The following is a 24,304-nucleotide window of genomic DNA, read 5'->3' as shown; positions in this document are numbered from 1 at the left end:
TGACCAAAAATTCAGGAAGTAGATGACGGGGAAAAAAAAAAAACATTGACAATCCCTATATGACCGCTTCACTAGCGGCGGTCATAAAAAATAACTCGACCAAATCTAACTGTTGTATAGCCAGTGATAACCCATGATTAGTACTGCATTACAGTTTTTCTTGATTGCTTTGATGTACTCAATGAAACTGGGATCCACTTGATATTAAACTTCACCTTCTTAGCACAGCAGAAGTCATCTCCTCCAAATGTGTTAACACATTCTCATTGCTTTATCACATTTTGTACATCCTTTTTCAAATCATTTAACACAGTTCTCATACAAAGAATCCAAACTCCATTGGATGACCTGTGTTGAACAAATGGAAAACATTTATTCACAGCTAATAGATATTGCTTGCAAAATTATGAACATACATATGATTATGCAAAATCAGCAATCATTCATTATCCATAGATACAGCTTCTGTTCTGTGTTGTTAAATGTGGATCTGAGGCACAGTTAGAGACAGTACTGTTTCATCTTTTTGGTCCAGGTGTTTACTGTAGGTCTATTTCAATGAAAAATTACAAGTTAGTTTGATGAAATTTGTCTTGTCTAGGTGCTAATGGTAGGTGCCAAGTCAATCACAGTTACATCATTGGAGGAATGAATACAATTCATTTTATATTCATTTTGTCTTTTCACAGTTTTTCTGATTCCAGAAAAATGAGAAAGAATTGACACAGACATAAATGAAGACACAAAATAACCTGTGTTTTGCATTTTGTTGTCCATTGTGTAATGATTGATTGAAAGCACACAGTGATTTGACAACAAATTGTGTTGTTTGAAGGCAAAGTTGGCTTTTGCTGCATCTTTTAAATGTTTTGAGGGTGTTAGAGTCTTTTGCAAGCAAAAAGTGTCATTTTGGCCAGAGAGCTTCTGTTTAGACCTGTCTGTGTGTTAATTGTTTTGAAAATGTGATGTCAGAGTTGACACAAGTATTAAAGTGATCAAGAAAAACTAGTATTGCACATACATGTGATAACATATACAGTAGCTGAGGTAAACTAATGAGTAGATGTTGACTGGTAGGTCATGTGACTAAGTGGGTGGGGCCGGGGGCAGGTGATGCTTGATTACAGGCGGTAACGACCTGGGTCTTTGAATTTACTGCCCCTACAGTAGATACACAGCAGGCCAGGTAACAGATATCAAACACACAATCACACACACACACACAGATCCCAGACAGAGAGCGACAGAATGAATGTGTGGAGAGCTGTGTGTGTGGCCGTCGTCTTGTATCTCAATGCTCAAGGTAAGTACTGCAACTCAAGTGTGTGTGTGTGCTGTGTGTCTTATGTCTGCTGTTTGCTATGTCATCATCTAGTCTTGTCTTGTTTTGTTATATCTTTTGTGTGGGTTTTTTGTCCAAGACTGGTCAGTATTTCTGTTTTCATATGCTGGAAAGATGTTGTTACTGTAAACCGTATACTAGAATGTGTGTCTATTTAGGAGTAGGAGAGGGTTGAATAATTGACCATTTTAGGGATGATTAGTTCCTGATGAAAGAAAGACACAGAATTTTTTCAGGCCCTGCTGAAACTGGTGATGTCATGTTTGCAAGTTCAAAGCCACTCTAGCGTACTTTTCAGATAAAGTCTTGTAATAGGTAACCAGGAAGCCGATAGTTTACCGTCATGCAGGACAACATTGAAAAAGTAATTTGCTAATAATTTGCTATTCTTTAAGCAATATAATGTGTACTGTATATTGTAACTTTTATTTTTTCACCTGTATTTTTTGTGGATACTGGCTGTATGGCCATTTGCCCCACTGTAAAAAATATTTGCTTTTTCCTTGTTATTGATGCATTCCTGGCAGTGCCCTCTGCTTAAAGTTCAGCATCATAAAACGCCTGACTGGGCCCACACAGGGAGTGTCAAGAGCGTCATAGCTACCGGAAATCGCTCATGTTCTCTGTGAACTAGCATGTCTTGCACGATTATGCTACCATAAAAGTTTGGGCGTCTAAATTAACTTGATGTCCAGGTAACTTTATGATAACAAACTACGGTGCAAGTCATGTACTGTAGAAACAGGATATGTGTCTTTGAGGTGAATGTAGTTTATGAATACTCCCACAAAGCATTGTGCTGTTTACTGTAATGTCTCAGAGACCTAGGGAGTGTTTGGATTTGTTTATGACTTGTTCCCTGGGTGTGATATAGATATTTAACCCTTAAAGGTGTAGCGTCACACCGGTGTGACGGGAATGTTGAGAAATGAACGTTCTAAAGAATATCTGGGTTCATTGAATTCAACATAGAATTTTAGAACCTTCAATTGTTGCGGAACTTAGAATGTTCAAAAACCTACACCTTTAAGGGTTAAGTGCAGTTATAAAAAGAAAAGCGGTAACTGAACTGAATTGGAGGTGGTAGCAGTTTTCTCTTTTTTTTTCTTCACTTTTTGGGAAAAAAAGTAACTCACCTAAAGTCACATTTCACCTGCCTACATATTGAACCTACTGTAGGCACATCACAAGTGTTGGTCTGAAAATTGGGCCTAAACACATTTTAATAGCTGAAACTGAATAGCCCTCACTGAATAGCCTCAACACTAAGACAATGGGCTGACCACTAATCCAAGGTTCACAATGGCAGAGATCAAAGGCTGGTAAGAGGACATGATACTTGATACACACACACACACACACACACACACACATACACAAACACATACAAGTCTGAAGTGTGTGAGTCTGATTGCTGTGTGATGCTCTGTCTCACTTTTTCAGATGTGTCAGCGCAATTAAATGGTAAGTTGGCCATGTCACTTACTGATAGACCCTTATTAGGAGCGCCACAGGCTCTTTAATCTGGAAGGTTCATTTATGCAACTTCACTTTCTCAGACTATCAGAACATCAGTGGTTCTTTTCTCACATAGTGCCACCTCTCTCTCTCTCTCTCTCCCTCCCTCCTTGCTTATAGTTTTTTGAGTGTGGGGACTTGTGACATTGCTACACTCCTTATTGTTGGTTAACTTAAACAGTTACTGACCATCTCTCACTCTCTCTCCCTCTCTCTTTACCCCCCCCTCTCCTTTAGTTTGTGGGCCCCTAAACAACTGTGTAGTGGGTGGACATGGCACTAAAGTGAGTGCGTGGCCAATTGCATTGCATCAGTAAAAAGTTACTGACCATCTCTCTCTCTCTGTCAGTTTGTGGACAAGCACCCCTCAATGACCGTATAGTGGGTGGGCAGGACGCGAAAGCAGGCGCGTGGCCATGGATGGCCAGCCTACACCGTGGCAGCCACTTCTGTGGGGGGTCCCTCATCACCAAGGACTGGGTGATGACGGCTGCACATTGCTTCCCCAGGTGAGCTTCAAAGAACAGTGGTTCATCCTCCCGTTCTTTGTGATGTGATTGGGCCACAATTGAGGGCATACTTTTCACAGTAAGTCACAGAGAGAACATAGCCTGGTCCTACCAGACTCTCGTATGAACATTTTATTTGTACAGAGAGTCTGGCCACTTTCCATTGTCAAGCGTTAACTTCCTTGAAGATGAGTACTCTGTTGAAGTTAAAAACTATTGCATCTGCCCAGAGCCACTGTGGATCTGCCATAACCAAACACTAAGATTTGGTTGTGATGTATGTCATGCTCAAAGTAGCGCACAACCTCAACATCATCGTTCTCAGCCACACTCTCTGTTCGCTGATTGGATGGGTAAAATGTGGCCAAAGAATACCCGCAAATATAACGAATATACCAGATGAGGGAAAATGAAAATTGAAGGAAAATGAACATTGAGCGGAAGTACGTAGGAGGGCAGAGCCAGGCTAGAGAGAACAAGTCCTAAATAGGTCCTTGGGACTGCCCAGAATTGATGGTTGAAGGTGATGAGGAGAGGATTGTAACCGTGATACAAACCATATCAGTCTGGTAGTGTGTATCTGTGTGTGAAGTGTGTATCACAACGAAATTGTGTCCCAGTTCAGAGCATGTGCAGAACCTGCTTACAGAGTTCTGCTGTGAACAGTACACACAGAGGGGGAAGTGCTGACGACAGGTGCTAGCACCTACGAGATTTAGCTTCCTTGCTACCATGTCCACTTTCTAGGTCTGAAGCATGTTTTTTTTCTTGTGCTCAGTCCAAATGCCTCTTCCTCTCCCTCTGCAGCACGAGCACCACTGGCCTGGTCGTCTACCTGGGCCGACAGTCTCAGGATGGCAGAGTTAACCCTAACATGGTTTCCAGGACCGTCCTAGGTATAATCAAACATCCCAGCTACAATGACGACAGCAAAGATAATGACATCGCCCTCCTCCGTCTCTCCTCCTCCGTCACCTTTACCAACTACATCCGCCCGGTTTGCCTGGCAGCAGCCAACAGCTTCTTCAACTCTGGCACCAAAGCATGGATCACTGGATGGGGAGGCACCGCATTTGGCTGTGAGCTCACACACACACACACATACAGTCAGTTCAGGCTCCACACATGGTATCATGTGTGACAACATTGTAAGTGTAATAGTATTTTTTGTGTAACTGTACACAGGGTTCTAAATTAACTTTTTTGATCACCAGCCAATGTGGCTGGTAACTTTCTAAAGTTACTAGCCAATCAGAATTTCTATTAGCCAATTTTTTTCCGGTGAAAATAAGAGAATTATGAGTTTATGAGATTGTCACTTTATGAGAGTGTCACTGAATGCATTTGGTCATTGTATTAACATTGTTGGCATGAATACATTCCACAAAAATTACACAGAAAGCGCACTTCACTTCATTTCATGTTTGGGATCTATTTCTCTGTCGATATCCTCATCCCCTGCTTCATTCCTATTCTTGCCCCCATCAGTCTGTACCAACCACTGCCGCATTTAGTTTAATCTTAACTTAATAAAAAGGAGATATCAATTATCATCAACAATGACAAGCCAGCTAGTATAGGGCCTATGTTCAAGTTGGATCTTTATAGAGAGGACCCGAAAAGTATCATCTTTATGTAACATGCTGTTGGTGCATGTTGACATTGTATACTTTTTCTAACAAGAGTGAAAAACAGTTTGCAGTACAGCTACTATTTATTGGCTAAATGTTGGTCCCTCCTCTGTCTCTTGGTGCCCTACGCACAGTGCGTGATGGGTGTGGTGTTGGTGAAAACTGATCAGGCTACCTTTTTAAAACGGAAAGTTTTCGCCTACAAGCTCCTTACGTTCCATCTTCAGCTAACTCCATAGACAATAAAATAAACGATCATCTTGCTGCTTTAGGTTTTGCGGCCTCCGTTACATGACATCAGTCCCCCACAAAGGAAATAGGTAAACACAATGCGTTAATTGTGTTAATGTTTCGTAATGCATTATGCATTTGTGTTATGTACATGTGTTAGGTACTTTTTACTTTACTTTACTGGCTAACTCCCTCCTCTTTCAGTCTATGCTCCCTGCTCTGGCTCCGTTCGTTCTTCTAATTCCTTGTGTTTTCTGGTAGACGCTCCGTTCGTTTCCATGGTCTCTCGCGCTGGTTTCACTGCAAACTGCGTGCAGCCGACGTAGCATTACAGCACAGTGGTCATGGGAAATGTAGGAAGTACTGCCGGGGGATATATGACCGAAAACAGAGCCATATGTATCATGCATGTAATGCCTCATGCATCACCGGCCAAACTGGCTAGTAAGTTTTTATTAACACCCGCCAAAATGAATTTTAACCCGCATTTGGCGGGTTGGCGGGTGTTAATTTAGAACCCTGACTGTACATGTGTATAGGCCCTTTCGCACTGTAGGAACCTTTTGCAGTTACTATTTGAGCTCCTATTTTGGGGTAGGGTCTTTTCCCTCTGCATAGGAACCATGACTGATGTACATGCCAAGGCAGCTGAAGAACCATTTTTTAAAAATCTCAGTAAAATAATTCAGCTTCTGTTTTAATTTGCTTAACATAAAAACGGAATGAGAAGGCTGCAGAGACTGACTACTGCCATGCAACACAATGCCCACACATGAGAAGAAATTTTATTAACAATGCTTTAATTTACATTTAAAATGCTGTCTGATAACATGAGCTCCTAGGTTATCAATAAACTTCAGTAGCTAGTGACTAAATAGCAATGCTGTCCATTTAATTCCTTTATGTTCATGTAATCATTGGGATAATGTGTGTCATCTCAGAGTTTCTAATGTGTGCGAATGCAAATAGAAAAAAAAGCCCTAACTGTGTAGTTCAAGGGGTAGCCTCTCCAGTTAGTAGTTAGTAGAACTGTGTGTAACCAAGGTTTACAAACCAACCAATAAGAGCCCAAAATATGATAGATAATAATAAACATCAAAACATTGTTTAGTTTATTCATTTAGATTTTATTGAAACCAAGAGAGAAATAATACAACCAGAAAATAGGTCATGCAAATTATTCAAACAAGTGAATAAAAAGGAACTATATAGCTTTAAAATTAGTATAGGCCTAGCTTTAAAGGAGAATTCCGGTGTGATATTGACCTAAAGTGTGTTGAAACATGATACCGAGTGTGAACGTATGTCTCATAGCTCACCTCGGCTTGTCCCCTGCACTCAGTAATCTGGCGCTAGTTAGCCAATGCTACCAATAGTGTTTCGTTGCGGTGCCTCGGGCATCGGCCTAGCCATGCAAATAAATCACTGTTTTACACCATTTACGAGGCTCAAAGTAGCTCCATACTTCATTGGTAGACTTCCGAGGGCCTTGACATTTAAAACGAGACATGGAGAACTTTGAAAAAGCACTGGTAGTTTATTTACAAGACGATTTATACAGACAGTACCTTAAGGAATTTTACCGTTCGACGCCATCTTGAATTTAGTCACGATAAGTCGAGCGACGAGTACGAACGAACAGGTATGATGAGGGATCAGATTCCAAAAATAGTTCCGTGGAAATGCATGGTTTCCAGTTGCTGCTACTGGAAGCAACTGAATCCATGTATTTCCATTTTTCAAAGTTCTTAATGTCTCGTTTTAAATGTCAAGGCCCTCGGAAGTCTACCAATGAAGTATAATAATAATAATAATAATAATAATAATAATAATAATAATAATAATAAGCTTTATTGGTATAGCACCTTTCATACACAGAATGCAGCTCAAAGTGCTGTGAAGCATGTAACACAATAATAGTCAGTCAGTCATTATCAATCACTTTTCTTCATTGCTGGGGCCGTTTATGATCCACTCAGCAACATATCAAAAATATAGAAAATAACATGTCATAAGACTGGCAGCCTTAACCCTTTACCCCCCACAAGCACGCCATATGGCAACTGTGGCAAGGAAAAACTCCCATATTCCAGGAAGAAACCTTGAGCAGAACCTGACTTAATAGGGGGAGCAGGGGCGGACTGGGACCAAAAATCGGCCCTGGCATATTTGGCCCAAGCGGCCCTCAAATCGGTCGGGCACACCTAATTAAATACAAAATCTTTGCATTACCCTCCTTAACTATGCATATATGTTCAACTGTCATGGAGCACTGAAAGTGATGTAGGCCTCATTGGCTATCACTCTGACTGATCAGAGGTAGCAATGGAGCACATGATCTCCATATTCAAGTAGGCTAACAAGCAATTATCAAAGAAGAGTTTCTTCTTGAATTCAAAGTATCATTTCAAATTATTCAATAGGCTACAATTGACAGCAGCACCAAACATTACTGAAGCCTATGTGTAAAGAGTTAAATTACCCAGATTGTCTTAGACATTAATGTAATTTATACCAGTTATCACTGTAGGACAACTGAAACAACACAAAATAAACAGGGCTGTTGCTGGAAATATTTTATTCCTGTAGGCTATACTACATTGCTGGTACATTTTGGAACATTATAGCTACATTAACTAATTATCTTTAATGTCTTCCAGTAGCCTGTCGTATAGGTTACTGTATATTAGTTGGCTTGTGCATGAATATGACTTGATGTTTTGTAGCCTACATTTCCGTCAGTCTACAGTCTTTTAGCCCATCTTTACCATGATAACCCTTCCAAGATAGAACCCTTTCGACGCTCTACTTTGAGAGACCAACCACCACTCATGCCATCGATGTTGAATTTTGGGCGTCTGACGGAAACTGATCAATCTGACCAACAGTTAACATCGATTTGACACTCTTTTGCTGTCCGGGTTTGCAAATCATTCATTTAGAACATTTAAGTTGCGCTATTTATTATTATAATCACAGCACGGCCTTACGTTATCATTAGGCTACCTTATCGCAATTAATAAGTCATCATAATCATCATCGTCAGCATGGCATGTCACACATAGCCTACCTGCTCCACCACTGAGTTCTTATCATGTAGCCTCAACTAGGCTCCACCACCTGCTCACTGTCCCTTGCTCTGTAGCCTATGCTTGCTTACATCCTCGTTCAAACTCAACGAACTTCAACATGTTGCTGACATATGCTAGCCTACTTGCAATATTGTATTTTTGAAGCTTCTACATTGGTGTTTACTTTTGCACTATTGTCACTACGCACCCGCCGCAATTTCGTGTAGGCAACTTCAATTAACTTTTGATGCGCTCACAAAATTCTGGCTCTGAGCCAAAATGCGAGGGGTGGGCCTGACGTGAGCTGTTATAGGATTAGTCGAGTGTCAATGTGGAAATGTAACCAATGGGCCGCTGGTTGTCCTTCCTTTGGGCCGATCCTTGGCCAAAATGATTAAATTATATAGCCTATTCTATCGGCCCAAAAGGTGCGTCGGCCCACCGGGAAAATGCCCGGTATGCCAGATGGCCAGTCCGCCCATGAGGGGGAGCCCATCTGCTTCTGGCTGGCTGCGCCCTCCAATAGCAGCAGATGTAGAATAATCTGAAAAAGTAGTCTACAGGATAAGATGAGTTAACTAAAAGCTTTCCTGTACAGGTATGTTTTCAGATCTTTTTTAAAAATATTTACTGAACTCGCCTGCTTGATGTACAGAGGCAGGGTGTTCCATAGTTTGGGGGCATAATGGATAAAAGCAGCTTCTCCACTTTGTTTGTGGAGCACTTTGGGTACGATTAAAAGATTAGAATTGGATGATCTAAGTTTCCTTTGTGGTTGATAAGATATTAAAAGCTCAGAGATATATGAAGGTGCTATGCCATTCAGAGCTTTGTAAGTAATTAACATAACCTTAAAATCAATTCTATAGGAAATAGGGAGCCAGTGCAGTTCAGCCAACACAGGGGTGATGTGTTCTCTCTTCTTGGTCTTAGTTAAAAGTCTAGCCGCAGAGTTCTGTATGAGGGCCAATTTCTTCAGATGTTTTTTGGGAAGACCAGTGAAAAGTGCATTGCAGTAGTCTAACCTGCTAGTGATAAAGGCGTGAATTAGTTTTTCTGCATCTTGTTGAGTTAAAAAGGGCCGCACTTTGGCAATGTTTCTCAAGTGGAAATAGGCTGTCTGAGTAACTTTACTGATATGGGGCTTAAAACTTAACTCTGCATCTAAGATGACACCCAGGCTTGTTACTTTTGGTTTGACCTGGTGCGCCAAGTTCCCCAGATTACTAAGAACAATATCTCGCTTTAGTTTTGGTCCAACCAAAAGTACCTCTGTTTTGTCATCATTTAGTTTCAAAAATGTTTTGCTCATCCACTGATTAATGGAGGTTAGGCATGCAGTGAGGGAGCAAAGGCCATCTGGGTTTGTTGGCTCCACAGAAATATACAATTGGGTATCATCTGCGTAGCTGTGGAAGTTTACATTATGCTGACTTATGACGTTTCCCAACGGAAGCATATATAGGGAAAATAGCAGGGGACCAAGGCAGCTCCCCTGGGCTACACCAAAAGGCAAGTCATGTTTTTCAGATACATGATCTCCTAGACTGATATAAATCAGTATGGAGCTACTTTGAGCCTCGTAAATGGTGTAAAACAGTGATTTATTTGCATGGCTAGGCCGATGCCCGAGGCACTGTTGGAAGCATTGGCTAACTAACGCCAGATATCTGAGTGCAGGGGACAAGCCGAGGTGAGCTATGAGACATACGTTCACACTCGGTATCATGTTTCAACACACTTTAGGTCAAAATCACACACAAATCTCCTTTAATGATGAAATATAATGTTAGAGCTCCCTATACAGGATGTAGTGAGAGGAAAACGGAAATCAACTTAAAGAATGTGTTAGTCCAGAGAAGACAATATAGAAAAGAAACCTAATACAACCATGTCGACCAAACTACTTGGTTAAAGTCAGTTTAAGGCCAAAACTCAAAGTATTCCACTTTCAAATACTGTTTGTGTGAACAGAAACTTGCTGTTTCAAGCTGCAGCCCTTTATGTTTTTTTTCTTTTCTTTTTGAGTGCTAGCTCCAGAATATAGCCTGATTTGTTACTGACTAGCACCATACCTGTTTTGAAATATTTATTTTTAACTTTGTCAGTTATCAGTATGTCAGCTATCAGAAAAAGACTTTCTTCAATATTTTCCCTCTCAGTTTGATTTTTGAACGACACAAAAATTATTTGCTTTGAACTGAATGCTTCGTTTGACATAGACAACACATGTAGCGAGTCAAGATGGATTCTATTACACACATGAGGATTAGCCTGATTGGAAGCGTAACGTTAACTAACTTTCTCCTTTTTCCAGTTTTTCTGTTTCTATGATGAGTAATACTTTTTAAGTACTTGGATAAGAAAGAAAAGACTGTTTAAAGACTGTGATAGAAAACCGAACCTAATGAACTGAGAATTTGTTGAATACTTGAAAAAAAGATTGGCTTGTAAATGTGTGAACTTGAGAAGAGCTTGCATTCCAAGGTTATTGATGTATTTTTTTGTTGAACTGCTACACATTTTCTGTGTGGGTTTAATTGTGAATTGATTTGAGGTTTTGAACTGGGGTTTAAATACCGGTAATTTCAGATACTTGAACTTAGAACTTTATTAGAGAATTTAGCTTACAGTACATTCAAGATTAAGTTAGGTTTCTACAAATTAGGAAATTAAAAGGTAAATAAATAGTTTTCTTTAAATAGGCATGAAACTAGAAACAAATAGAAAGTAAATAGGAATTCAAACACTGAACTTACACTACTGATTGAAACTGAACTGAAACAGAAAGGTTTCTGATTTATGATATCCTTATTGGACATTATAAATGTTTATCTTCTGAGCTTTGGTAATTTTCATTTAATTTCAATTCTAAACTTACTTTAACAGTGTGTGGTTGTGTTTTACACCCTCCTGAAAAAAACCTTAGCCCAGAGTTGATATTGACAATCAGTTGCACATTTAAACAAGTGTTACATGTGCTCCTAGAACTGTTGTGTCCAAATGCACCTAATGTACAGTATGAGTGTGTGTGTGTGTATGTGTGTGTGTGTCTGTATCTGTGTGTTTCCAGCCCCTCTGCCCTATCCAGGGACGCTGCAGGAGGTACAAATTCCAGTGGTGGCAGAGTCAGACTGCAGTATGGCTTACTACTCTCGTTTTGTTATCACTAACAACATGATGTGTGCTGGATTACTAGGACAGGGAGGCAAGGACTCCTGCCAGGTAAACAGACACACATTCTCATACACACACACAGACACATGTGACTACACACACATTTCTATATTCATCTTCACAGTCTATCCCTAAGTATTCAAAAACCTTTTCTTGTGTCTGTGTGTGTGTGTGTGTCTGTAAAGGGAGACTCCGGCGGTCCGATGGTTGTTAAGCAGGACTCTGTGTGGGTCCAGGCAGGGATCGTGAGTTTCGGCATTGGCTGCGCCGAGGCAAAGTTCCCTGGAGTGTACACACGTGTCTCCCAGTTTGAAAGCTGGATCAACTCCACAATCACCACAGACCGTCCAGGCTATGTCACCGGTGGAGCCGGCAGTGCTGGAGGGGCCCCAAGCCTCCTCACAGGCCTCCTTACCCTCTCGCTCTACCTCCTCATCTCTGCCTGACTCTTCTACTGACCCCACACCGCTAGCATCACATCTTCCCCACTAGCATTAGCTTCACCGCTAGCATTAGCTTCATGGTTATCATTGCAGCTTCACCTCTTATCATCACCACTGCAGTTAGCAGTTTCTCTGCTATCATCACTACATCAATGCTAGCATCACACTACCATCACAGCTTCAGCCCTATCAGGACTGCAATCGTTACGGGTTCACCGGTATCATCACAGCTTCAGCCCTATCAGGACTGCGATCGTTACGGGTTCACCGCTACCATCACAGCTTCATTGCTAGTGTGGCAGATTGGAGGGATAACTTTAGTAGCTGACTACGCCACCTAGGATATTTGTTACCACTAGGAAACATTGGGTCACCAATTCACACAAACCTAATTGGCAACACAGGTTCGACACATGCAGGGCAGAGACATGATTTTAGAAAATATATATATTTATTATAAAAATAGAGCTACATGATTTGAAATAAAACTAGATGTACTGCAGAGCGGTACAAAATATGACCGCCGCCCAGTACAGCACATTTTTTCCACAAAAATAAATCGTGTTTGTCAAATTGTGTTCCTACATTGTGTTTCATACTTGTTCCTTTTTTTGTGTTTGTAATTGAGTGTGTGCAGAGTGTGTGGTTGTTTTTGTGTATGTGAAATATATACTGTATATATATATATATATACTTACATGCAGGCACACACACTCAATAAACACACACAGAAATTATATATATATATATATATATATAATATCATTTCTGTGTGTGTTTATTGAGTGTGTGTGCCTGCATGTAAGTTAGTTTTGTGTGTTTGTGTATGTAGGTGTGTTTGTATGTGTGGGTGCATGTGTGTGAGGGTGTGTGTCTGTGTGTGTTTATGTGTTTGTGTGTGTTGTGTGTGCATGTATGTGTGTGTGCATGTGTAGTGTGCTATTCAACTACTTTACCAATAACCTAATTATTTGCACCCCTGCTTGTAATACCTTCTTAAACCTCCCTTTGCCAAAAAACAGCTTCTCCTATGACACCCCATAAAGTTGGAGAATACAAAGCAAGTGATTTAAGACGGTTTGTCTTTACAAAATCTCCACAGATCATCCAGATTCCTAGGTCCACACTTGTGCATTCTCCTCTTTTTTTCAGGGGTGCCAATAATTGTGAGCAACGTGTTTTAGTTAAAATATTTATTTCTTTGTGAGATTTTCCTTAGATATATATATATATATATATAACAGGAGTAAAAAGGGGTTTTCTTGACACTCAAAGTGCTTCACAGGAGAGGTGGAATCTCACTAAGCACCACCAATGTGTTGAGTGATGCACAACAGCCATTATGTGCCAGAATGTTCACCACACAAAAGTTTCAGGTGGAGAGAGAAGGAGTGAATGAACCAAATACACACTGGGAGGATGATTACAAGGCCAAATTGAATGAACCAGGTTGGGAATTCAGCCAGCAAATAAGGGAACCTACTCTTTGCGATAAGTGCCATGGGATCTTTAACAACCATGGTGAGTCAGGACCTCAATTTAACATTCATGCAAAGGAAAACCTCTCCTGCAGTACAGTGTCCCTGTCACTGCAATAGGGCATTGGGATGATATTTGTTTCGTGGCTTTTGGCCACTTTGGAAGAGTGCCACCTACTGGTCAGCCACCAACACCACTTCCAGCAGGAACCTACTCTTCCAAGGAGGTCTCTTATCCAAGTACTAACTAAGCCTGCTTAGCTTCAGTAATTCAGTCAGGGTATCTGCTGGTCTGGCTGCTGGCTAAAACAAAAGGTGAAAGGCATATATGATTTTAACTGTCTCACTGAATTGCATTATGCACACTCAATTCTCACTGGTATCTGCTAGACAACAAGTACCAAAACATGATTAGTTCATAGATTTCACATGTAAAATACATTTTATACAACCCCACCCCCATCTTACCTGTTCATAATTCTGAGAAATTCTTGAATTGTGTGCATATGTGCGTGTGTGCTTGTGTGTGTGTGTGTGTGTGCGTGCATGTGCTTGTGTGTGTGCGCCTGCGTGTGTGCATGTGCATGCATGTGTACATGTCTACTGTGTGTGCGCGTGTATCTTTTTATGCACATGTGTGCATATGGAATGGGTTAACATGGCCCCTGGAGGCAAACATACACAAAGAATTGGTCATCCTAGGCCCTATGGTTCTCAAGATATTCACAGAAAACCCTGTTGGTGTACACAGTTTAGGTGCTTTATGAAGATACCAAAACTATCGCTAGAAAAAAGAGCAGAAGTAATAAAAAGAAATAAAAAAAATAATTTGATGAGAAATCAGAAGAAACGAGTCTTGAATGTACCCTTACCCTACAGTCACATTAGCTACAAGAGGCAGTGGCAACTCCAGCAACTTGCCACTGAGTGGATGTCATTAGCTCGTAGACAAGGCTGTGCTTTGCAGGCACATGTAGGGGTATGGGGTTTGTACCCCACTTAAAAAAAAAAATACTGTTAAATATTTGCCCAATTTATGTCCACTGTCAGAAAGAGTAGGGGCCATGCCCTATGCCTAAAACAAGCCATCCATCATTTGACCCCCATTATCCAGACCAGGTCGTCATCTTGAATGTTTTTAGCCAGTTTGCCTGAAACCTGCCTTTAGGCTGCTTCACTTTAGTAATGTTACCTGTCTGCCTATCCAGATTAAAGGAGAATTCCGGTGTGATATTGACCTAAAGTGTGTTGAAACATGATACCGAGTGTGAACGTATGTCTCATAGCCCATCTCGGCTTGTCCCCTGCACTCCAAAATCTGGCGCTAGTTAGCCGATGCTACCAACAGCTTTTTCAATTGTGGTGCTTCGGCATCGGGCTAGCCATGCAAATAAATCACTGTTTTACACCATTTACGAGGCTCAATGTATCTCCACACTTCATTGGTAGACTACCGAAGGCCCTGACATTTAAAACGAGACATTGAGAACTTTTAAAAAGCACTGGTAGTTTACTTACAAGACGATTTATACAGACAGTATCTTCACGAAGTTTAGCGTTTGCAGCCATCTTGAATTTAGTCACGATAAGTAGAGCAACGAGTAAGAATGAACAGGTATGATAAGGGATCAGATTTCAAAAATAATTCTGTGGAAATGCATGGATTCCAGTTTCTTCCAGTAGCAGCAACTGGAATCCATGCATTTCCACGGAATTATTTTTGGAATCTGATCCCTTATCATACCTGTTCATTCTTACTCGTCACTCGACTTATCGTGACTAAATTCAAGATGGCTGCAAACGCTAAACTTCGGGAAGATACTGTCTGTATAAATCGTCTTGTAAGTAAACTACCAGTGCTTTTTAAAAGTTCTCAATGTCTCGTTTTAAATGTCAGGGCCTTCGGTAGTCTACCAATGAAGTGTGGAGATACATTGAGCCTCGTAAATGGTGTAAAACAGTGATTTATTTGCATGGCTAGCCCGATGCCGAAGCACCACAATTGAAAAAGCTGTTGGTAGCATCGGCTAACTAGCGCCAGATTTTGGAGTGCAGGGGACAAGCCGAGATGGGCTATGAGACATACGTTCACACTCGGTATCATGTTTCAACACACTTTAGGTCAATATCACACCGGAATTCTCCTTTAACTCTGTCAATGTGAACATCCCTGACACCATTGTTTAATGCTCTGAATTTCTCTTTCAGTTGTGTCAGCGCAGTTAGATGGTAAGATGCCTAAGTCACTGCCTGTCTGTTTGATGGACCCCCATACACTTTTCAATCTGGATGGAGTTGACATGACTTTAATGGATTTAATGGACATGACTTTAATGGAATAGTGCACATTTCATTTTAGATCAGGTTTTCTTGGTCAGTGGCTTTTTCAGTGGCGTCAAAATAGCAATTTGTGATCATAATGGTTGCTCTGGCCACAAACTAGCGAAGGCTGGCCTGGTGCCGCGATGTGCCAGGTGTAAGATAGGACCTTGTATGTGCTTGTGCTACATATCATATTAAAATTGAACATTGACCCTACACTCTATTTACTCCATTTTCTCACTCAAATGTGACGTCTGGCTTTGAATGCATGGAAAATTCATGTCGGACAGTTCAATGCAAAAAGAGACTACTAGCTGCAAATGTAGTATGGGGATATCTTGATATATTGCCACTCCTGATAACTCATGGAATGCCTCGCCCAATCAGAAATTAATAAATACCTCTACCAAACCTAACTGTTGTATAACCAGTGATAACCCATGATTAGGAGCAGGCAACGGATATCACACACACACTCACACATACTGTCACAGAGATCCCAGACAGAGAGCGACAGAATGAGTGTGTGGAGAGCTGTGTGTGTGGCTGTGGTCTTGTATCTCAATGCTCAAGGTAAGTCCTGCAACTCAAGTGTGTGTCTGTGTGTGGGTGTGTGTGTGTGTGTGTGTGTGTGGCTGTGGTCTTGTATCTCAATGCTCAAGATAAGTACTGCAACTCAAGTGTGTGTGTGTGTGTGAGATGTTTGTCTTATGTCTGCTGTTTGCTATGTCATCCTCTAGTCTTGTCTTGTTTTGTTAGTACCTGGTTGTGTGTGTTTTTTGGTATGAGACTGGTCAGTATTTCTGTCTTCATATCCTGGAAAGATGTTGTTACTGTAAACCGTATACTAGAATGTTTGTCTGTTTTGGAGTAGGAGAGGGTTGAATAATTGACCATTTTAGGGATGATCAGTTCCTGATGAAAGAAAGAAACAGATTTTTTTCAGGCCCTGCTGAAACTGGTGATGTCATGTCTACGACGGAGTATTAGGGCCACACATGAAGGAAAAAAATATTTTTGCCATGACGAGATTTAACTCGATATGTCGACTTTAAAGTCACCATGTCAACATTAAACTCGACATTTAGAGAATAAAGTTGAAATGTTATGTCGACTTATGTCGACATTAAACTCGAAATTTAGAGAATAACGTTGAAATATCATGTCGACTTTAATCTCGACGTGTCGACATTAAACTCAACATTTTGAGAATAAAGTTTGGAGAGAGAACGATCGCTCCAAAGTAGGGTACAAACGGGACGATTGAAAAGGAGGACGAATGAAACATTCCAGTTTTCTTCGAGTGCAACAACGATAGACATAATTTGGACAAAACATAGAACATATTAACCTCCGTTGCGCAGCCAAATTCTTTCCTGTTACGTCCTTTTATCACTGCGTTATCAGGTGATAAATGTGATGGTCAAAAGTAAACTTCATTAGCGGTTTATTTATTTATTGTATTATTAAAGAGTGTTTTTCATCTAAAGGTTCGACTTCATGCTTATTCAGTAGCCTAGACTAGGCATATTAAGTGCTCTCCCCAATCCCAGACTGTCACAGCAGCCGCACCTCGTTCCTCTGTTCCGGCTCCAGTCCCTGGATCTACTCCAGTCCGGGTTCCAGCTCCAGCTCCAAATGCAGGCCTAGTCCGTTCAGCCTCACCTGAGTTTTAGTAGCACTCACCTGTTTCTAGTTTGCTCGTTATGTTGGTATTTAAGTCCTTCTCCTCTCAGTTGTCTTTGTGTGATATTATCTGTGCTAAGGAAGACACTGTTTGAGTTCCAGTCTAGTCTCGGTTTTCATCACCGTGTCAATCCTTTGTTTGCCCATTGTGGCCTTTTGTTTTGGAAATTAAAGAAGCCTTGAGCTATTGCACCTTCCTCTTCGTGTTTCTGGTTTCCTTGTGTGACACAGACTTTCACATTACATGTTTGTTTGTAGGCTAATGGATGCAAAACAGCCTATTGCTGAATGTCTATGGAGGGAAGAATGAAGCTGTCCTCCCGACCAGGCAACCCCATAGTAAATGCACACATATCTGTGTTTATTGCCTACCAAGTGAGACATGGAAAAGCAGTTTTAGAAAAATGAGTTTTGCCATGGTAACCTATGGAGAGTGACGGCCTGTGAGTCATGAAGGGCAGTTATTTGGATGTGCGGTGGCCTTACCCATGTAAAAAGAGAGCGAAGTAACATTTTGTACTATAGAAACATTATATTATTGGAAACATGTATTATTCTAGCTATATAAATGGCATTGTGCATGGTATTTCCATACCCGCTATGCGCTTCACGATGACGGCAATGAGTTGTTAACAGACAAGACGTAGCAGCAATCTATCTGAAATAACACCTAGGCTATTTGAAGTAGGCTTATTCATGTTTGTCACATATTGTGTGTTAGTGTAGGCTACATAGCTTAAACTGTAGGCTATGTTTAAACTGTATTTCGAGTTTAATGACGGCATGTCGACTTTAAAGTCGACACATCGAGATTAAAGTCGACATAACATTTCAACTTTATTCTCTAAATGTTGAGTTTAATGTCGACATGTCGAGTTTAATCTCGTCATGGAACAAAAAAATGGCCCTAACCAACTGAGCTATTAGTGTGGCCCTAATACTCAAAAGTCTCAAAGTCACTCTAGTAGCCTACTTTTCAGATTAAGTCTTGTAATAAGTAACCAGGAAGCCAAAAGTTTACCGTCATGCAGGAAAACATTGAAAAAGTACTTTGCTAATAATTTGATATTCTTTAAGCAATATAATGTATTGTCACTTTTATTTTTTCATCTGTATTTTTTGTGGATACTGGCTGTATGGCCAGTTGCCCCACTGTAAAAAATATTGAATGTGCGTCCACACAGGGCAGTGGCAAGAACGTCAAGGCCACCGGAAATCGCTCATGTTCTCTGTGAACTAGCATCTCTTGCACGATTATGCTACCATAAAAGTTTGGGCGTTCAAATTATCTTGATGTCCAGGTAACTTTATGGTAACAAGCTATGGTGCAAGTCATGTAAAAAATAGGATGTGTGTCTGTGAAGTGAATAAAGTTTATGAGTACTACCATAAAGCATTTGTACTGTTTAATGCCTGTGAGATTTAGGGAGTGTTTATGGGATTTAGGGAGCTGTTTATGACTTGTTCTGGTAACACTTTACTTGAAGGTATCTACATAAGAGTGACATGACACTGTCATAACCCTAACACTAACCCTAACTTGTCATGACAAAAACGGATTGACACTTGACAGAAGTGAGTGACAGAAGCGTTATGTCATAAATGTTTGACTTGTTTGTTTATGATGTATTTGACATGTTCAAGACAGTATCATGTCACTCTTAGATACTGTACCTTCAAGTACAGTAAAGTGTAACCCTTGTCTATGTGTGATATAGAAATGTAAGTAGACAAACTATGTCTAAAAAGGTAACAGAGGTGGTAGCAGTATTCTTTTTTTTTTTTTTTTTACCTTTTTGAAAAGGAACTCAACTAGGCACATCTCAACTACCTACATATTGAACCTGCACATCACAAGTGTTTAGGTCAGATATGTAGGTAGGCCAGTGTTTTTTTAAAAGTGGAAAGAAATACTATACAGATTCCATTATTAATTTAGGTCTTTTATTGTTGTTTTTATGCACCTTTTGATGTGCCTGTATCAGATGTGAGTGACCACATTTAAAAGGGAGACAATAAACACACATGTTTCTTTATACGTTCATTTGTGTTGGTTTAAAATGTGTCATTACCAGCTGCCTACTGGCTGCTGAAAATGTCTGGCCCAGCTAAACATCTTGGTCTGAAAATTGGGCCTAAACAAATTCGTAACTGAATAGCCCTGATTTAGGCTCAACACTAAAACAATGAGCTGCCCTTTGTATCGAAGATTCTCAATGGCAGAGATCAAAGATTGGTAGAGTAAGAGTCTTTCATAAATAGATCAGAAAAGTACATGATACTTGATACACACACACACACACACACACACACACACACACACACACACACACACACACACAAGTCTGAAGTGTGTGAGTCTCTGATTGCTGCTCTGTCTCTCTTTTTCAGATGTGTCAGCGCAATTAAACGGTAAGTTGGCCATGTCAGTTCCTGTCTATCTGATAGACCCTTATTAGAAGTGCACCGGCTCTTTAATCTGGATGGTTCACAGTGTAATATTTCCTCCATGTTGATTTATGCAACTTCACTTTCTTAGAACATCAGTGGTTCTTTTCTCACATAGTGCCACACCTCTCTCTCTCTCTCTCCCTCCATGCTAATACTTTTTTGAATGTGGGGACTTGTGACATTGCTACACTCCTTATTGTTGGTTGAAATTGCATTGAATCAGTAGTAAAAATGTACTGACCATCTCTCGCTCTCTCTCTCCCTCTCTCTTTATCTTCTCCCCCCCCCCTTTCTCCTTTAGTTTGTGGGCCCCTAAACAACTGTGTAGTGGGTGGACATGACGCTGAAGTGGGCGCGTGGCCAATTGCATTGCATCAGTAAAAAGTTACTGACCATCTCTCTCTCTCTCTCTCAGTTTGTGGACAAGCACCCCTCAATGACCGTATAGTGGGTGGGCAGGACGCGAAAGCAGGCGCGTGGCCATGGATGGCCAGCCTACACCGTGGCACCCACTTCTGTGGGGGGTCCCTCATCACCAAGGACTGGGTGATGACGGCTGCACATTGCTTCTCCAGGTGAGCTTCAAAGAACAGTGGTTCGTCCTCCCTTTCTTTGTGACGTGATTGTGCCACAATTGAAGAAATACTTTTCACAGTAAGTCACAGAGAGAACATAGCCTGGTCCTACCAGACTCTCGTATGAACATTTAATTTGTATAGAGAGTCTGGCCACTTTCCATTGTCAAGCGTTAACTTCCTTGAAGGTGAGTACTCTGTTGAAGTTAAAAACTATTGGATTTGCCCAGAGCCACTGTGGATCTGCCATAACCAATCGCTAAGATTTGGTTGTGACGTACGTCATGCTCAAAGTAGCGCACGACCTCAACGTCATCGTTCTCATCGTTCTTCGCTGATTGGATTGGATGATTGCTGACGACAGATGATAGCACCTACGAGATTTAGCTTCCTTGCTACCATGTCCACTTTCTAGGTCTGAAATCTGTTTTTTTTTCTTGTGCTCAGTCCAGATGCCTTTTCCTCTTCCTCTGCAGCACGAGCACCACTGGCCTGGTCGTCTACCTGGGTCGACAGTATCAGGAAGGCAGAGTTAACCCTAACATGGTTTCCAGGACCGTCTTAAGTATAATCAAACATCCCAGTTACATTGACGCCAGCATAGGTAATGACATCGCCCTCCTCCGTCTTGCCACCTCCGTCACCTTTACCAACTACATCCGCCCCGTCTGCCTGGCAGCAGCCGACAGCACCTTCGACTCTGGCACCAAAACATGGATCACCGGATGGGGAACCACCGCATCAGGCGGTTAGCACACACACACACACACACACACTATTTGAGCTCCTATTTTGGGATAGGGTCTTTTCATTTTTAAAAATCTCAGTAAAATAATTCAGCTTCTGTTTTAATTTGCTTAAAATAAAAACGGAATGAGAAGGCTGCAACAGGCTGTCATGCAACAAATGCCCACACATGAGAAGACATTTTATTAACAATGCTTTAATTTAAATTTAAAATGCTGTTTGATACCATGAGCTCCTAGGTTGTCAATAAACGTCAGTAGCTAGTAACTAAATAGTAATGCTGTCCGTTTCATTACTTAATGTTCATGTAATCTTTGGGATACTAATGTGTGTCATCTCAGAATTCCTACTGTGACTATACTGTGCAAACAGAAAAAAAGCTCTAGGAACTGTGTAGTTCTAGGGGTAGCCTCTCCAGTTAGTAGTTAGTAGAACTGTGTTCCAAGAACTGTTGTGTCCAAATGCACTTAATGAATGAATGTGTGTGTGTGTGTGTGTGTGTTTCCAGGCTTTTTGCCCTATCCAGGGACGCTGCAGGAGGTGCAAATTCCAGTGGTGGCAGAGTCAGACTGCCGTACGGCTTATCACCCTCATGTTGCTATCACTAACAACATGATGTGTGCTGGATTACTAGGACAGGGAGGCAAGGACTCCTGCCAGGTAAACAAACACACATTGCACATGCACACACACACACACACACAGAGACACACGTGACTACACACACATTTCTATATTCATCTTTCACAGTCTATCCCTAAGTATTCAAAAACCTTTTCTTGTGTGTGTGTGTGTGTGTGAAGGGAGACTCCGGCGGTCCGATGGTGGTTAAACAGGACTCTGTGTGGGTCCAGGCAGGGATCGTGAGTTTCGGCATTGGCTGCGCCGAGGCAGAGTTCCCTGGAGTGTACGCACGTGTCTCCCAGTTTGAAAGCTGGATCAACTCCACAATCACCACAGACCGTCCAGGCTATGTCACCGGTGGGGCCGGCAGTGCTGGAGGGGCCCCTAGCCTCCTCACAGGCCTCCTTACCCTCCTCACAGGCCTCCTTACCCTCTCGCTCTACCTCCTCATCTCTGTCTGACTCTTCTACTGACCCCACACCGCTAGCATCACAGCTTCCCCACTAGCATTAGCTTCACCGCTAGCATCAGCTTCTCCACTAGCATCAGCTTCACCGCTAGCATCACAGCTTCCCCACTAGCATTAGCTTCACCGCTAGCATCACAGCTTCATGGTTATCATCGCAGCTTCACCTCTATCATCACCACTGCAGTTAGTTTCTCTGCTATCAACATTACATCAATGCTCACACTATAGCATCACACTATAATCACACCTTCAGCCCCTATCAGGATTGCGATCATCACAGGTACAGCGCTATCATCGAAGCTTCACCTGTCGTGTCACCTGTAGTTCACCTGCTTGAGTTACCTGTATATGGTCACCAGTTTACTAAAAGTTACCTGTGTAAGTTGGTATGAATAAGTTCACCTGCTTGAGTTACCTGTTGACCTGCTTGGGCTGCCTGTACAAGTTCACCTGCATAGGTCAACCTATATGCTTACCTACTGTAGATGATTGTGTGTTTGTGTGTCTTTCTGTCTGTCTTATTCAGAAAAATGAGGAGAGACTCAGAATTGCCAGAATTGTCACAATAAAAACCGTGTTGTCTTTTGATTGCAATATCAGTTTAATTAACATTTACATTCATTCCTTTAAATGTAAGACGCTTTCATCCAATGTGACTCACATGCGTCAATTATATTACAAAGGCCATTTTCCCCAGATCAACTCAGGACTTTTCAGCATCCCCGCCGTAATGTTTTTAGTATCCTGATACGTTGTGTGTCAGACAACTCGTGTACTTCAGACTCAGTCTTTATTGACATTTATTAATTTACATATACATTTATTCATATAGCAAATGCATTTATCCAAAGGCACTTACAAAATGATGAATAACAAGGAGACCTTCGGTAACAATAAATACTACTACCCAGTCCCTCCAGGATTTCGCGATGTTGCGATCGCAACAATTAACGCAAATTCAGCAAATCCTCGTGAATTCTGGGCGACCTCGCAATTTTGTCCAAACACTGCAACTTTTTCGCAAATTTGGCCAATCATGGTTTCCCCGTGAAATTTCACCTACCACAACAGTCCCTCGCGCAGAATATGAGTCAGATGCCACACTCACTTCTGCAGACACCAGAGACTTGTTCACTCCTCTGCAGTTTTGATGACAATAAATAGAAGGCTAACGTTAATGATCTGCTTTACTTGCATCTATCAACCTGGTGTTGCTAACCTGCCTAGGCTATGAAAGTAAGTTAATTAAGGCCTACTTGGTTTACTGACATTTGAGTAGGCTATAATATGCAACCCATTGGCAAACGTTTACACCTGGAGATGTCCTTTAAGCTCGTGTCATGTTTGCTAGCTTGTGGGCTCAGTTTGTGTAGTGCTAGCAAAATCATAGAAATTAATAACATTGTAAAACATTTACCTCTTCTATGATCCAAGAATGATTTCATACAAGTTATTTTTTAACATTTATTTTAACTAATGACATAGAAAACATCCCGAATTCCATCCACATATCGTAATGCACTATGCAAAGTTAATTCCAGTCATAGCCGAACACAGTGAGATGCAAGTGTTCCAATCCACTTAGAAATGTTATTATTTAATTTACTCAAATAAAGTAGGCCTACTTTGATTTTCTGTAACCCTTACTATTTACCTTTACTTATCCTTTTTAATAAGCATCAAGATCAGTGCAATTTTGGTCGTACTAACCTCAATTACCCTCAATTAAAAAATGATTTAAAAAAAAAAAATCGCAACTATTTTTGCAATTTTCACTACCTCTCGCAATTTCTTCACAACAAACAGCTAAAAACACCGCAACTTCCATCGCAATTTTTTAGAAAAGTTGTCACGAAATCAAGCATTTTAGATCGCAACAATCACAAAAAATCCTCGCGGAATCCTGGAGGGACTGACTACCAGATGATGAGAGTGCATAAGTTTAAGTACGAGTGAAAGTATGGTTGAAGGAGATGTGGTAGAAGAAGGACATAGAAGAAAGTAAATGGTGGGGGGAAAAGTGCATGGTA

At 41.1% G+C, this 24,304-nt stretch overlaps 2 protein-coding genes across 2 annotated transcripts; both read left to right on the top strand.

Moving 5' to 3' along the window:
• Positions 1 to 49: 49 nt before the first annotated feature.
• On the top strand, positions 50 to 12,445 carry LOC143137706 (trypsin I-P1-like). The gene is made up of 6 exons (XM_076297999.1): positions 50 to 1,303; positions 2,786 to 2,806; positions 3,210 to 3,369; positions 4,177 to 4,448; positions 11,376 to 11,527; positions 11,665 to 12,445. The coding sequence occupies exons 1-6, from the start codon at positions 1,249 to 1,251 to the stop codon at positions 11,923 to 11,925; spliced, it is 921 nt and encodes a 306-aa protein (XP_076154114.1). The 5' UTR covers positions 50 to 1,248; the 3' UTR covers positions 11,926 to 12,445.
• Positions 12,446 to 20,363: 7,918 nt separating this feature from the next.
• LOC143138226 (tryptase-like) lies at positions 20,364 to 22,209 on the top strand (the record flags this gene model as incomplete). Its single annotated transcript, XM_076298725.1, has 4 exons — positions 20,364 to 20,434; positions 20,911 to 21,186; positions 21,667 to 21,841; positions 21,985 to 22,209. Coding segments are annotated over 4 exons (747 nt in total), but the record flags the coding sequence as incomplete, so codon positions are not given.
• Between the last annotated feature and the right edge of the window lie 2,095 nt (positions 22,210 to 24,304).

Source organism: Alosa pseudoharengus, unplaced genomic scaffold (assembly GCF_046254945.1).
Source record: "Alosa pseudoharengus isolate Yale_2024_CS ecotype anadromous, Long Island Sound unplaced genomic scaffold, YU_APseudo_1.1 YU_APseudo_1.1_scf_21, whole genome shotgun sequence".
Lineage (NCBI taxonomy): Eukaryota > Metazoa > Chordata > Actinopteri > Clupeiformes > Clupeidae > Alosa > Alosa pseudoharengus.
Note: the sequence above shows the minus strand (reverse complement) of the source record. Positions and strands in the feature narration are given on the sequence as shown.